General features: G+C 43.0%; 1 protein-coding gene across 2 annotated transcripts in view; it reads right to left on the bottom strand.

Moving 5' to 3' along the window:
• LOC139632809 (ryanodine receptor 3-like) overlaps window positions 1–14,599 on the bottom strand; it is a 99,041-nt gene that overhangs the window by 67,111 nt on the left and 17,331 nt on the right. For both annotated transcript variants that reach the window (XM_071498015.1, XM_071498016.1), the window contains exons 2-9: window positions 13,070–13,189; window positions 8,568–8,672; window positions 4,216–4,290; window positions 3,933–4,011; window positions 3,243–3,355; window positions 1,970–2,069; window positions 1,036–1,129; window positions 67–141 (exon numbers count right to left, since the gene is read on the bottom strand). In XM_071498015.1, the coding sequence (XP_071354116.1) occupies window positions 67–141; window positions 1,036–1,129; window positions 1,970–2,069; window positions 3,243–3,355; window positions 3,933–4,011; window positions 4,216–4,290; window positions 8,568–8,672; window positions 13,070–13,189 (761 nt within the window). The remainder of the gene's footprint in view (window positions 1–66; window positions 142–1,035; window positions 1,130–1,969; window positions 2,070–3,242; window positions 3,356–3,932; window positions 4,012–4,215; window positions 4,291–8,567; window positions 8,673–13,069; window positions 13,190–14,599) is intronic.

Below are 14,599 nucleotides of genomic sequence, written 5' to 3'. Positions count from 1 at the left end.
AAAAAAAATGGAGTGAGAGGCAGAAAGGAAGGGAACAGATAACAGATCACATGAAACACAACCCACCTGATTCTGAGTGGCTCCAGCCTCCACAAGGACCTGGCCTTGGCGCCAGCTTTACCAGTCTCATAGTTGACTATCCTGGGGATGCCAGAGAAGCATGAGTGGGTGGTCTGTCTGTGGATGCTTTAAATGTCTAGCCACCACTGATACAGTCAAGGTCATTCATCCTGGCTTAGAAGAATACCACTTGTTTACTCTCATTTGTCACACTGATATTCACTGGGAGGATGTTCAATTCAGACACGTAGACACAGACACACACATACACTCTGAAGCATGGGCTGTATTTACTCTGCAGACTACAGCATCACATCCTTCAAACAGAGACATGTGCGCCCTGATAACTCACAGCTACACTGTCTATCAGTGATATGGGTGACTGGGTCCAAAGATAAAAGAAATCGCTCATCATCCCTCCTGCTGACAGCTTGGAGTGTGTGTGATCTTCCCCAGAAAAACATAAGACCTATAAAAAAACATGCTCCTGTTGAATTTCAAGGGCAACACTAGGAGAAAAGCTAAAGCTGGAAATTAATATCTAATCCCGCCCCTTTTTTCTTGCCATGCCCTGTTCTAAAAATAGACTGTGTGTCTGTGTGTGTGTGTGTGTGTGTGTGTGTAGATGTATGTACATCTCCTGGCACCTGACTGAGTGTGTATGGGCCTTGCCCGCTGTTTTGACCCACTTCAAGCCCAGTGTGCCAGTTTTCTGCGCCCTACCTCATCTATGTTGGCACTAAGCAGCAATACTAGAGATAAAAATAACACAGCTGCCATTTTGGCTCCCTGGAGAGCCGAGTGTTACAGCAGTCACGGACATTTTTATAAAGGGAGGTGGAAGCTGAGGAACCATGGGTAACTCACAGGTCACTTAGCTTCTCATATGCTATGCAGCAGCTTTGCTTTCACTAAACCGTGACCCCTAATGCTGCAGTGTAATCTTGTTTGTTCAAGGCTTGCTGTGCTTCACACCTCTGCTGCTCTTCACTCTGGTCAGAACCTGGGATGGTCACTACCTCGTCGTGTCCATGAAACAGCCGCATCACATGACCACCTAGCAGGTAGCCTATAAGAAGAGGAAGGACAGAGGATTTAGATATGGTGACTCTCGACATGTAATTTCCTGAGATAGATGCAATCTGGAAGTGGGTTATAAATGTAGGGAGCACTTTTGCATTTTAGGTGGGTTTTTGAAAGCCTCAATGAAGAAACCCAGATCCAATTCTAACAAAGTGTTTACCATATATCCACCAATAAGAATTAATGCTTATTAATGCTAAGAAGTATTTTGGGGCTTTTCCTTGACTGGCTGAATTAAAACCATCTTAAAGGGGCTGTTTTTAAGTTTTCTCTGCTGCAGAATGTGGTTTCTTGCCAGGAGCGGGCGGTGGTGATTGTCACTGAAAAAGAGCTTTGGCAATCGTTGCGTTCACAAGACAAGAGGTTAAAAAATGCCCTCCGACCAGCGCTACGTCTTCAGGGCAGATTGGAGGCTACAGTGAGTCGCTATCCGAAAATGACGAGAAAGGCCAGGGCTAGCCAGTTAGCGTGCTAACCTAAGTAGAAGAAAAGACGTGATAGAGACAAGAGTTGACACTGACTTTGCTTTCCACTACAGGAGACAGCTCTTAGTAAGTAAAAGAATGAAGTTTGATCCTGAACTCGCAATTTTTCCTCTTGAATGGTAAGTAAACAGCTGTTAATGCTAACGTTGGCTTTGTAGCGAAAGCAAAACGCACAAATAGCTCCTTTAAGATATATTTACTAATTCTTGTGCATCTGACCGCCTTTTTTTTCCTTTGCTATTTATGAACTGTGAAAACTTGAAAAAAAAACAAACTGTGGAGTCTTTTAGAGAAAATTGTGAAGACATTGTGGAAGCTGTTATTTTGTGTGAAGTCTCTACCTTCCTCTATGTTGCTACCAGAGCAGATGGGATGGACATTCCAAAGGGTTTGCATGAAGGAAGCATCCACCTGGATATTTCCATTGGAGATGGATAAGTGCTGCGGTACACAAGGAGAGATTGCATGCACCACTTACTTTTTTGTACATACAAGATATGACAACTATTACCTGGTTTTACTTTTGATTATCAAAGTTGAATAAAATGATTTATCACCATAAACCTGTCACAATAAGACTACATGAAACATTTGTGTTAGCTGAATCTCTTGACAACAATGTGGCAATGACTAAATCTAGGTTTCGTTTCTATGGACAGATCAACACAGTTGATTCAACATGAAAAGTAACTGAAGTTTGAAGATCTGTGATCACTGATCCAGAGGAAAACTCAAGTTTATCATTGAGAGTTGAGGGAACAGTAAAACTGACTGACAGATGCATTGAGAGTTTAGAGATTTATACCATCTGGGGGGCTGTAATGCTGTGCATGTATGCATATGTGCGTGTGTGTGCAGTGGTGTGACATCCCACAGTGTTTGTGTGTCAAATTCTGTCTTAAAAAAAAAAATTGGGGCAGCTGTGTCCTAATCATCCAGAGTGCTTCTGCAGCCCTTGGGTGTTCCCTGTCCCCACATACCACTGTGTGTGTGGCAGCAGGGACAGACTACCAGATTGCCATTGGTAACTGTAAGGCACTAGTGGTCATCTGGCTGTGCCCCTCCTGCCATCAGGGGGTAAACACCGCCTGGCTGCTGTCACCAACTTCATGGATCACATGGAACATGTTTCCTGGGGTTTTTATAGGACAGCGCTATGATGCTAAAGCTCTCAGGGCTGAATGGTCTGATAGTAAAAAAGCCAATTGCTGAGAAGGTCAGCTCAGACGTGTAACAGGTACATCATCATTATTAATGATGTGGGAATGTGACGAGCATAATAACAGGAGAAGCTGGCTCTGGTAGCAGTCCAACGACATCATAATCCAAACCAGACATTTCCACTGCAGATCAAAATTTTTTAGCGTCACTGTGCACAGTCTCACAGTCACCCAGAAGGAAAAAGTTGTCGCTTTGGACGTTAAGACTCCTGTATGAGGGAGGTCATGGGGAGAGTGCAGTGCGTGATAACAGGATTGGGATAATCTGAAATTTTGTCACATCAGGGGAAGCAGAGTTGATGCTCTCCTCGTAAGACTTCTACATTATGCAAACACACACACACACACACACTAGCTGCAGCGTCAAGAATCAAACGGCAAACAACAGACTTACAAGGTATCGCTCTGAGGACACACTGACGAGGATGAGATCATCGCCGATGCGCACTTTCTCTCCTTCCGATCTCTGTTTGGAGGCAGGGTGGATGGTCCACCAACAGGCCTCACCTAATGGTGCACAGAAACACATACACGTATACATGCCGCCTCTATATTATAATGTAAGCAAAGTGATTGTGATAACACCCCACTGTCACTATCCAAATGTACTCTGTAATTACTAATAATGTAATAAGGCTCGAGTCGCTTGAAATTAAAACTTGTACTAATGTGGATGCACCATGGCAACAATGCTTTGATGTCATATTGAGGTAGCTGCTCATCTACTGCAGGGCATGAAATAAATAATAATGCTAATAAGAAGTGGATCCAGGTATCAGGACACCCAACAAGACTATCAAATGAGCTGCAGAGATGTAATCAGCACTGACAAAAGAACCACACTGTATGTCTACAGTGCTCCACAGGGAATATTAACTGAGACGCTGAAGAGACACACAGTGAAATTCTATCATGAACAAATAAGGTGCAGGGAGAGAGATAAAGAGAGAGAGAGACAGAGTGAAAGAACCAGACGAGAGACAGAGGAACAAAGACGAGACAGGCAAAAAAAAACAGAGGCGGCAAGGTTGAAAGAGAAGAAAGAGGACGATAAAAGCAAACTGTACCAGGGCTTCTCTTTTACCTGTTGAGTCCTCCTGCAGGCCGACATCAAAGGACAACTTATCTGTCTGTGACCTTGATGTCTTCAAACAGGCCAGGTACTGTGGTCAACACACACATCAAACCACATGAGACAGAGCTGTCACACACACACATACACACACACACGCTCCTTTGCAGGTGATCTTGCTCACATGATGCTGTTCATTTGATTTAAATTGCTAATGATGTGTACATCCATCTACGGTGATACTCCACTTTGAATGTTTCTAATGATGATGGCATTGATGTGCGCAATTTCTTACCATAGAGCTGAAGGAATGCCGCAGGAGGATGGCGTGTCCATACAGAAGAGTTTTGTGTCCGCCGCTCTGTGCTGCCTAGAGAGATCATTCACACGCACAAACACACACACACACACACACACACACACACACACACAAATACATATTTACATGTCAGCTCAGGCAGACAGAACAGCCCCAGTGGTCTCCCTCCCACTTCTTCGAGCTACAGCCAACCTCTGGCACTGAATGTTGACCTCAGCAAGGACCTCCTCGCCAACGATGATGACCTCAAGCTGGGGGCACATATCTCCTGGGGAGGGTTTGAGACCCCATCTCGCCAGTGAAGACATGCAATCTGACTTGCCACAGGAGATGGTGTTTCTGGCTCCTGTATCCCTGAGCAAAACAGGATACGGGGTCATCTTTCCAGCACTCCGACTACAGGAATGTGGGAAGGATGCACAACTACTGTCAGTCTCCGATGCAATGTCAACATTAGCAGGGCATGACTCCACTCCATATGTGGTTGGGTTAAGATGCAGGAGGGGGATCAAATGATATCTCTAATGGTAGAGATGCAAGGGGAATAAGGGGAAGTTTTTGTTGTTTTTCTTCGGCAAGCAACTCCAGTGTTACTCACCTTCCTTATGAGCCTCTAGGAAGCATTAAGGTAAGAAAGAGTGTCATTATTCAGAAAGAACTATTGTTCTCCTGAGCCTCTCTGCCTGCCACTGCTTTACTGTAATCTCTGGTACAAATTATTAAACTCCTAGGGGCACAAATGATTGTCAAAAATTCTTTTTTTGACAGGGCGAAAGGAAAACAAGTTGACTACCATTTTTTGGCATTTTACAAAGCAACGCTTCTGGCACAAGGTCCTGAAATAATACCTGAAACAATGCCAAACAGCCAAGTCCAACCATAAAAATGTCACATTAAACTGAAACTACAGGCACAGCAGGAGACTAATAATACGTATCTGTAGATTTTTACAAAATTATAGTCATATATCATCTGAGAGATATATGAATCATGGCACCTTTTCAAGAGAACATCCCACCATGCACAGCCTTTCTTTCATTCTGCCTCTCTTTTTTTTCTCTCTCTCTCTCTATCCCCCTCTTGATTGGCTACTGGGACCATAGCTGGCCTGTGATTTGATGCAGTTGTGTCGTGCAGACTGCAGCACCGGCTTCCAGGCTTCTTCTGTGCTGCTGGCTACTGCTCTATGCTGGCTGAGGTACTGAGCTTAATGCGGCGAGGCACATCCAGCTGCAATCACCACAACCAATAAACCTAAGTCTCCCGCTCGCTTCCTTATCCTGTGGCTGGGCAGTGTGTTAAACAGATGGCTCATATCAGTGAGAAAAAGAATCTTCTACATGCAGAGACACATTGCAGCAAGAATTCAATACACCTTAAGCTGTACTGTAAACAGTATTACCCTTGGCTCATTGAACCATTAAGGCAAAGACTTGGATCAAAGAGGTGTAAGAGATGAAAACAGGCTATGAGCTGTATCTCTGGTCCAGCTGTTGACCACAAGTGACATCTTCATAACAATTTCAAGACGTGACATTTAGCAGGATGCAGCCTCCTGGTGTGTGAGCCCTGCAGCAGTGTGTGGCCACACTGTTGTGGTTTCCTCTCAGCAAAAGACAGAGGGAAGAGCCACAAGCCAACACCAGGCTAAAAGAAAAAGAGGTGGCAGTGACAGCAGAGAAACACGAGCATGCCAGGGGGTCATCAGAGCAGCTCTGGCTCTCTGACTGACTGATTTGCCCAATAACACCCAAATCAAACGGGTCAGCGCATTTTGGATGAGATGACAAATAATTTACACAGAGCCGTCACTGGTGGATACTGAGCTAAACAGGGGTTGGCATTTACACTAGTTGTTAGTGTGTGTTACAGGTCCTCTCTGTGTGTCTGTGCCTTCCGGCTAAAACAACCTGAACTGCCGATTTGCTCCAGCCACTGTCTATTGATAAGCCCATCTGTTCAAAGACGTATTGATTTCAGAGACTCAGCCGGGACATATTCAACCTCCATTTCCCCTTTAATGGTGCTTCCTCCAGTGACACTTCAGCACAGGCGAAGAATGATGAATAGGTAGACAATATCGAAAACAGATAAACGTGAATGGTGAAAACGCACTGAAGTAACACAGTTAAAACGGCCAATCCAAACCATCTCAAAGTGTCTGGAGAATTTGCTGCAAAGGCAGAAAAGGAGTGAAAGGTTAAGAAAAAAGTATGAGATGAGTAAATCTTCCAACTGTACGAAGTGTGAAACCCAACAACAATAAAGTCCAAACCAAAAAATAAATAATAAATGGTCATTTTTACTCTCAGCTGCTGGAGAGGCGTGCCTGCGTTTGATTGACAGCAGCTGGCAGGCTGAGCTTCGGCAAGGGAACGCAAGACAGAGTAAACAAATCTAAGCTGAAGGTCAGATGTCATGGGCAGTGTGTTGTTAGAAGTGGTATTGAAGAGTAAGGACCACAGAAATGTTTAAACTGATCAATCTGGATACGAACCTGAACAACATAAAAAACTGAAAATACTTTTAAAAAAACAACCCTCAAAAAACAAAACGTTGCCTCTGAGCAAAATCCAGCCAGCCATTACATTGGTCACCACAATGTAACTGGGAAAACAATTCAGTAATATCTACATTAATTTCTAGGAAACAGGGTTGACAGAGCAGATTTGTACGCTGCAGCAGAAAAAGTTCATTTTATTTTAAGTGTGATGTTATGGCCTTAAAGAAGTGCTGATGCAAGAGGGATGAAGCTGGACTAACATTTAAATATGTCAATTTGAGCTCTAATTTAGCGGTTAATATTTTGATCACCCCTTTTCTCTGCTGTGGCTCAGAATTCCCTGCCTGCTCACTCCCTGCAACAGCAGTGGAACCAATGGTCTTGATTTCCATCATTATGCTGCACAGATAGTCCGCTGTGGCCACAGAGCTCCAGCTCTGATGTATCCATTTATCCCAGAAGTCAAGTCAGTGAATATGATCCTGAACAACTGAGGGTTTATTTTCACCATGAACTGTCTTTTTTTTTTTAAACTAAATCATTCACGATCATTTTCTGTCTCATTGCAGGAATCTTGGCCTCAGCTGTTTGCATCATCTCTATGCATCTTATATCATATCCTACGTGGGAGGTCGCACAGAACAAATGATACTGCAATGAACAGCCATCTGAATCCCCCGAGGACAAGACTAATGGTAATCTGACGCTAATCCAGCATCGGTGCCACTCTAGTTCTCCAGCGGTGGAAGGTGAGTTGTGTGAGAGCTGATGTTTGTGGGAAACCTTATTGGGAAGTCTATAGCAAACTCTATTTGTCTCTGCCGGCTCAGCAGGAGCTCGGGCACAATCTACTCACCAAGTGTTCACAGAAAATCCATACGATCATCTGTTATTTCAAAGCGTGGGCTCTGGTGTTTGCATAAACCATGATTTCTAACAAATTTCTGATGTAAATGATGACAAATGTTGGATGGTGACGTGTTATAGTAGACATAGAAAGCCAATGAGGGGAGAACAGGAGAACTAACTGAGGAGACGTATTGTGAGTAATCTACTGCGTCATGCATTAGGGATGAGAGGGGAATGGTATGAGGGATGAACATACCCATCGATCCGGGCCGCGTGTCTATCATGCGGAAGATGGAGATTATACACAGAAAATAGAAGATAAAGATGGGAGAATTACACATCTGTCACAGCATTGGGAAAGAGAAGGATACACACTTCCAAGGAGACAATTGAAACAACATCAGAGAATACAGTGATGAATGAGTGTTGATTACAAACTCAGCAAAAACAGCATTGATTACATGTGCAGATTCCCTTTGCCAGACACTTCTCTTTAGTTTTACTATATTGGAAGCTCTTGAAAAAAGACAAATCTACTGGCACCTGCTCTCTTTGTTTGTGAAGTTTACAAAGGCAAATATGGAGCTAAATGATGCTGATTTCCTTCCAGGCTTGGTGTTAATCAAATGGGCAAAAGTGCCCGCTGCGCTTGAGGAACGGCTGCATTAATGCCAGAGTATCCCCTTCATCCTCATTGATATTCATGAGGCCCCGGACCTCTCTGCAACTGGGGTCCCCAGGCCACTGTAACAGGCCTTTTTTTTTTTTACAATTAATCTCTTTATATTGACTGAACAATACACAATAAACTGTTTTATAACCTCCTCTTTTGAATGTCTGAACACACTGGTGACATAAAGTACATGACTCAGGGATGGCTTATGAAGAAGAAAAGAGAAGAGAAAAGTATAGATTGTGTTTCTTTTTCTTGTGTGTGTCTATGTGTGTGTTCGTGTTTGTGTGTACCATCACTCACCCCTTCACTGTTCTGTCCGCTCTTAGCCAGCATCTCCTGCAGGGCCCGCACCGACAGAGACTGTTCCAGCACAAAGGTGCAGATACACAGGTCTGGAGGAACATACTGCAACAAAAACAGAAAAAGTGGGTCTCGGGTTAAATTTCAACACAACATAGGAGTTTCTAAGGCTACTTTTATTTACTTTACATGTAGTATTTTTCTGTGTTTTCATTTTAATAGTTTCAAGCTGCATGAGATTCTTGAACCTTATGAAAATGCAACTGTCTTCTCAGGCTAAATGAGAAGCTGAGGCGACAGAGGACAAGAGTAAAACACAAATACTGCCTCTCTCTGAGGACTTGGTTCCACAAAAAGTTCACAAGTTCGCAAGGGATTCTGCACATAGTTTGTACTGTATTTATAACCATTATGTAACCATTACAATAAAACGCATTTAAGTTCAACAAAATGTGTAGTTTATTAATTTCTAGATACAAAAACCTTTGAAACAGTCACATCATGCTGTCCTTCAGGCCACCAAAATGCAAAATAACCTTGTGTAGCTTTAAGTAGGCGTCACTGCTTAGCTTAGCATTAAGATTGGAAGCCGGGGAAAACATCTAGTGTGGTCTAACCCATCATATGTTGCTTGTTAAATCAGCACTAAAAAAAAGAAGTCCAAAAACAAAATTATGGTGTTTTACAGGCCTTGGGTGCACATAGCCAAGTTGTTCAATTCACCCTCTTTCCAGTTGCTAAGCTAAGCTAAATGACTGCTGGTGTTAGATTCATATGGGAGACATGAGAGTGGTATCTTCTCAGTGGTATCTCTTGGCAAGAAAGTGAATATTTTCCAAAATGTCTAACCGTTCCTTTAAAGTGCAAGACTGACTGTGTATGTCTGGTGTATGATCTTGCTGTGCAGGGAATACAGGGCCAGTGAAGCCCCATCTACAGTGCAGTATGTGCTGTACAGGAAGTGCTGAAGTCAACTGATGTCTGAATTAAAGCTCCACGAATACCATCATGACAGGAGCTGCCTCAAAAAACAATCCCACCCTACACTGACCCGCTATGTCCCCTACCTAAGCAAAGCACCATCAGTTTAAAGATCACCACAGTAAACTTGTCCATGCTGATTTTGATTTAACGCGTTAAGAACTTTTTGCTATATGAGAAAAAACATCCTAATACAACCAGAGAAATGAAAACTCCTCCCTGAACCTATGGGGATATTCTGATTAGATACCCACTCATAAAATCAGAGCGGACGGCTGCATTTTTAACTACACTTGAACCAAGTTCGTCTTAATCGAGTGGGCGATATTCATTAAAAGGTACTTTATAAACAGATTAAGTGCTCTAAGGTCAATCTGCACTTAGATAAGCCATGTCCTGGCAAGAACACTCAAGAACACTAGAAATATGAAGAAGATGCCAAATGGGATCCCAAAGCAGGGCAGTGACAGATAGGGCAAGAGAGGATAGGGGAAGTTCACTGACAGAATGAGGGAAGCAGGGATGGAGATACTGTGGGGTACAGCTACAAGATAAATGATGCCAACCTAAACATCCGCTCTGGCCTCCTTACTGAGTATATCTCAACCTCTCCTTAACTGGATCATTCACACAGGTAAAGCTAACCTCATTTGCAAACTTCACACAGCACAGTTTCAGCTTCTGATCACTATTGTGCTGAATCTGAGGATTTACAGTAACACATGCCAGTGTGTTGGAATCTAATGATGCTGTTCTCAGATAATCTCATTATTCACACACCTCCAGATGCCACATTTGCTTAATTTAGACATCAACTTAATTACTTGTTTTTTTTTTGTTTTTTTTTTTGCAAGATGGAATGTTTTTTACTTTAATGCCAAATGTCTACCAAATTCATGTTCTGGTTGTCCAAAAAAAAAAAAAAAAGAAATTCCCACAAATGCACAGGAATAGTTTGACATTTTGGGAAATAATTTTCGCTTTATATTTACTTTCTGGCGAAGACTTAAATGGGAAGATAGTACCACTCTAATTTCTGTCAATTGAAGTCAATATTTTTATATTAACAAAGGTTAATAATTTCACATAATTACTTGTACATAAAAAGAGGTTGCTCATTTTTCTCTCATCAATGGGGCTTTACAGAAACTTCCAGCTCTCAGTTTCGGTTTTCTGACCCACAACTTTATTGGATTAGTTCACTCTCACCTTTTTTAAGCTAAGCTAAGCTTAATGTGTCCTGGCTAGTTTCACATTAATGGAAAGATATGAGAGTGGTATTGGTCTTCTCACCTAAATCTAGGCAGGAATCAAATACCAAAATGTGAAACTATTCGCACTTGTACATCCTTTAATCTGAGTGTGTAAAACCATGTGGCAGCACGCTGTTTTGGGTCGAGGCTGCCTCTTCACTAGCTAGCTTTGTCTCTAGCAGTGTCACTGTTGAGAAATCCTAATAAAGGGTCTGGTGGGAAGCAATCCACCCCCGCCAGCCCTCATCTCTCTAGGTGACTAATGGCTGACCTTTGCTCTCTGCAGGCGCAGGACTGTAACATTTGAAGGGGAGGGAGCTGCCTTGACGGAGCAGGGAAGTGAAATGAAGGCCCAGAAGACGTGGAGGGGATGATGAGTGCTCAGCCCTGTCAGGATGTCCTCTCACTAGGCAGAGCAGGGAGACAGCTTTACAGCAGCTTGTCCATGCCCTGACGATTGGTTTATGACCAATCGTGTGTTGAGGCAGAGAGCGTAGCTAAATGATTGGCCAAGATAGATCACCTCTCCGGAGACAGGGTCAAAAAGGGTTAAAGGTGACCTCATACGCCGCCATTCCTTTTCAGCTTAATTGGGAGAGCGGCTAAAACTGCCAACCGAAGAGATAAAGAAATAACTAAAACAAACCATTTGCAAATATCAATTGGCTAGTTTCTTGATTCGCATACTGTACAGACAACAGAGTGTGCCATTATGGTATGTGGGCATCTACCCTCCAGTGGTCATAATATTGAGTCACTGACAGGCGAGAGTTGCTGGTCGTGTATCACAATCAACCAGCTTCTCACAGGCTGATTGATGTTGCCATTTAAACTGTGCACACTTTAAATGAACCTCATCCTGTCGCCCCGGCTCTGCGCCCCATTACTGGACTAGTTCACCAAGGTAAGGAGGCATCCTATTCAGTTATCCGGGCCCACTTCTAAATTGCCAACTTGGGTTTCCTCAAGCTCTCTGTCGTTGATCCCAGGGGTGGGGTGATGCCTTTTCATAAAAACACCAGGCAATGAAGACAAAGTGCCAGATAGGGAGAACATCCATCACACCTGTCGGGTATAATTACCATTCAATATGGGGTGAAAGCCTCACCTCCCTCTACGCACAACTCACCCCCCCACCCTCCCCCGCCATAGACACACATACAGTAGTCTTTTTGAGAGCTGTTGGAGGGCAGGAGGGCGTTGCTGAAAGGGGAGAACACCAGGAGCACATGGATCTTTGATCAAATGCACAAACAACTTCTGATGTACACCATTCGTTCTTACTCTTTGAGCCTCCTCATATTGTGCCTGAAAAGCATCTTTGTATCTCTTTAGACACAATGCAGAAAATATAATCTCAGGTAATACTTCTGGTTTATGATTAAAAGAAAATCAGTGCAGAAAAAAGCTCATTAAACCTGCTTTCAAAAGGTGCTGCTGCAAGAAAACTCCAGATAAGCAGCAGAGCAACAGTGGCCAGTGAAAGGTGAGGGTGCCTTGGGATTGTTACAATTCTCTCCAACAGCCAATCATCATTTAGACAATTCTGCCTAATAGCTTCATCACTTGCTAAAGAAAAAAAGGTTGAGGATGTGCTTTAGAATCTGGATGAGTTACTCAAAAATGCATTACAGAGGCAGCCCACTGATTACAATGGAAAACAATTAAATTAAAGTCATTAGAACTTTGCACTTATTTGCAAAAAACAGCAAATGTGTCCACAGCTACAACCGTGCTGCTCAGATGCAATAAAGCTGTAGGCAATTACAGCCAACGACAGCACTGTTTATGAAACAATCCATCAAGCGCGTGTAGGGGCGTAATTTCAGGGAATTATCATCTGACAGCGGGCCCACTGAGTTGTCCCTGAACCCTTGGAAGAAAAGCTCATCAAGGAGACCGAGGTGGATGTGAGCTGCTGTTCCTGTTTTTATGATGTGCTGAGCTGCCTTTCTGCGCCTCTCCGCTTGGCTTCACTGATTGCTTGCTGGACCTAAACTAGGATGAACTAAATGGATGTTTGGTCTCCATGGAGCTCTCGCCCGCGTGAATGGGTCCTTTCATCCGGTTCACTTTTCTGCAAACTGCTTCACGTGACATTTGTTGGGTATATTAGCGTCTGCATGTGCATGTGTGAAAATAAAGTTGATTATATAACTGCAGTGAAAACAAACTCATTCAAATTAAGTAGATGATTTTTCATCAAGGAGCTGAGCAGATACATGCAGAGAGAATCAAACAGTGCAACACTGGAGTCAGTGTGCCTACCTTTGCCTCAGATGTAGGCTCCAGGTAACAAAGCCGGTTCCCCAGACCCTCAGCAGCCAGGCAGAACTTGCGATTCTCCTTCTGGATGCAGGCCACGCACTGGAGCACCACTTCATCATCCTGTCAAGAGAAAACAGACTTCAGTCTTTGTGTCTATGCATGCATGAGTGCAGACACTGCGAGTGTGCGCTTCATGTCCTGAGAGAACCCCAATTCACCCACACGCTCATGCCCATCTGAGCACTACTTCAAAATATAATCATTATACTACTGAGGAACTGCTGTGTGGTCCCTGCAGCAGTGTCACTCTTAATTTTTTGTAATGAGGTATTTTCAAAAGAAGAGAAAGAAATTGCAACCAAAGAAGAAAAGCTGTGCAATGATGCAGCTTCTTTACTTTAAAACAAGCAGTGCATTTTAAATCATTTCGTTTTGACGAGTGGTTTCACAAAAGTGTCCTCGAGCAAGACACCTGAGAAGATGAAAATATTCATGAGGATCAGTAAAATATCACATGTAATATATCAGGCTATACTCAAAATATAAAACTGAACAGTCAGGTACACCACAAGGAGTTAATTCTAATAAATAACATATACTTCCCTTCCTACACACGTTATCCTCTTTCCTCTGACTCTGCCCGGCTAATTGGGGGGTTTTCCCCTCTAAATGTGACATCAAAGGGAGACTACCCATGGCTGATCCTCTAGGCTGTTTACTCTCTTTATATGGTACAAATGAGGTTGAGGCAATTGACTGGAGTGTTTCACGTTTTAAAGGGAAATAATGGTAAAAGTAAATGAACACATTTATGTATGTAAAAGAAATGAATTACATGGCTTTGATGCTGCATTAGTAAACAGATGTGAGATTGTATTTGCATATATTTGAGCATATATATTATTGGAGAAATGTCTTGCTGGATGTCTAGCATCCAAGTTCAGTAAGTAAGTGGCTATGAGACAAGCTTTTTAATACAAAATCAGCATCAGCGGCATATATGCATTGTCATGTACGGGAAGCATTTTATCAGTGATTAACGTCAGCATTTTCCACAGCTTTTCAAAACTGTGTTTATGTAAAAAAAAAAAAAAAAAACATAAATAGGCTGCATTAATAAATAAATGGTTTAAATCTTTAATGCCGATGAACCAGGAGCTGTAAGCCCGCTTTCTGTCTGTTGTGAAACTGTAGCAATTACATATGTCAGCAAAGGCAGGTGAATTCTTCTGGGGGCACAGCAGCTGAAAACAAACATCTGATGCTGCTCTTGTGTAAATGGCTTGATTGTGTTTATAGTGCTGGCCCTGTAAACGCTGAATTGGACAGTTGCTCGTAGCGATAGCAGAGCAAGCGGAAATCTGCTGATATGGGCTGCTATGGGACGGGAGGGGGTGGGGGTGGGGGGGAGGGAGGTTGCTTGTGCACAATGGCCAGCTGCATTATTTAATGTGAGAGGGATTGTGCTTAGAGCAGTAGTAGTAGTAACACTAAAGCACTCCATTACAGTGCAGCATGATGCAGAGAGAG

Source organism: Trachinotus anak, unplaced genomic scaffold (assembly GCF_046630095.1).
Source record: "Trachinotus anak isolate AG129_WGS33_773 ecotype Australia unplaced genomic scaffold, CSIRO_AGI_Tana_v1 ptg000015l, whole genome shotgun sequence".
NCBI classification, from domain to species: Eukaryota; Metazoa; Chordata; class Actinopteri; order Carangiformes; family Carangidae; genus Trachinotus; species Trachinotus anak.
Note: the sequence above shows the minus strand (reverse complement) of the source record. Positions and strands in the feature narration are given on the sequence as shown.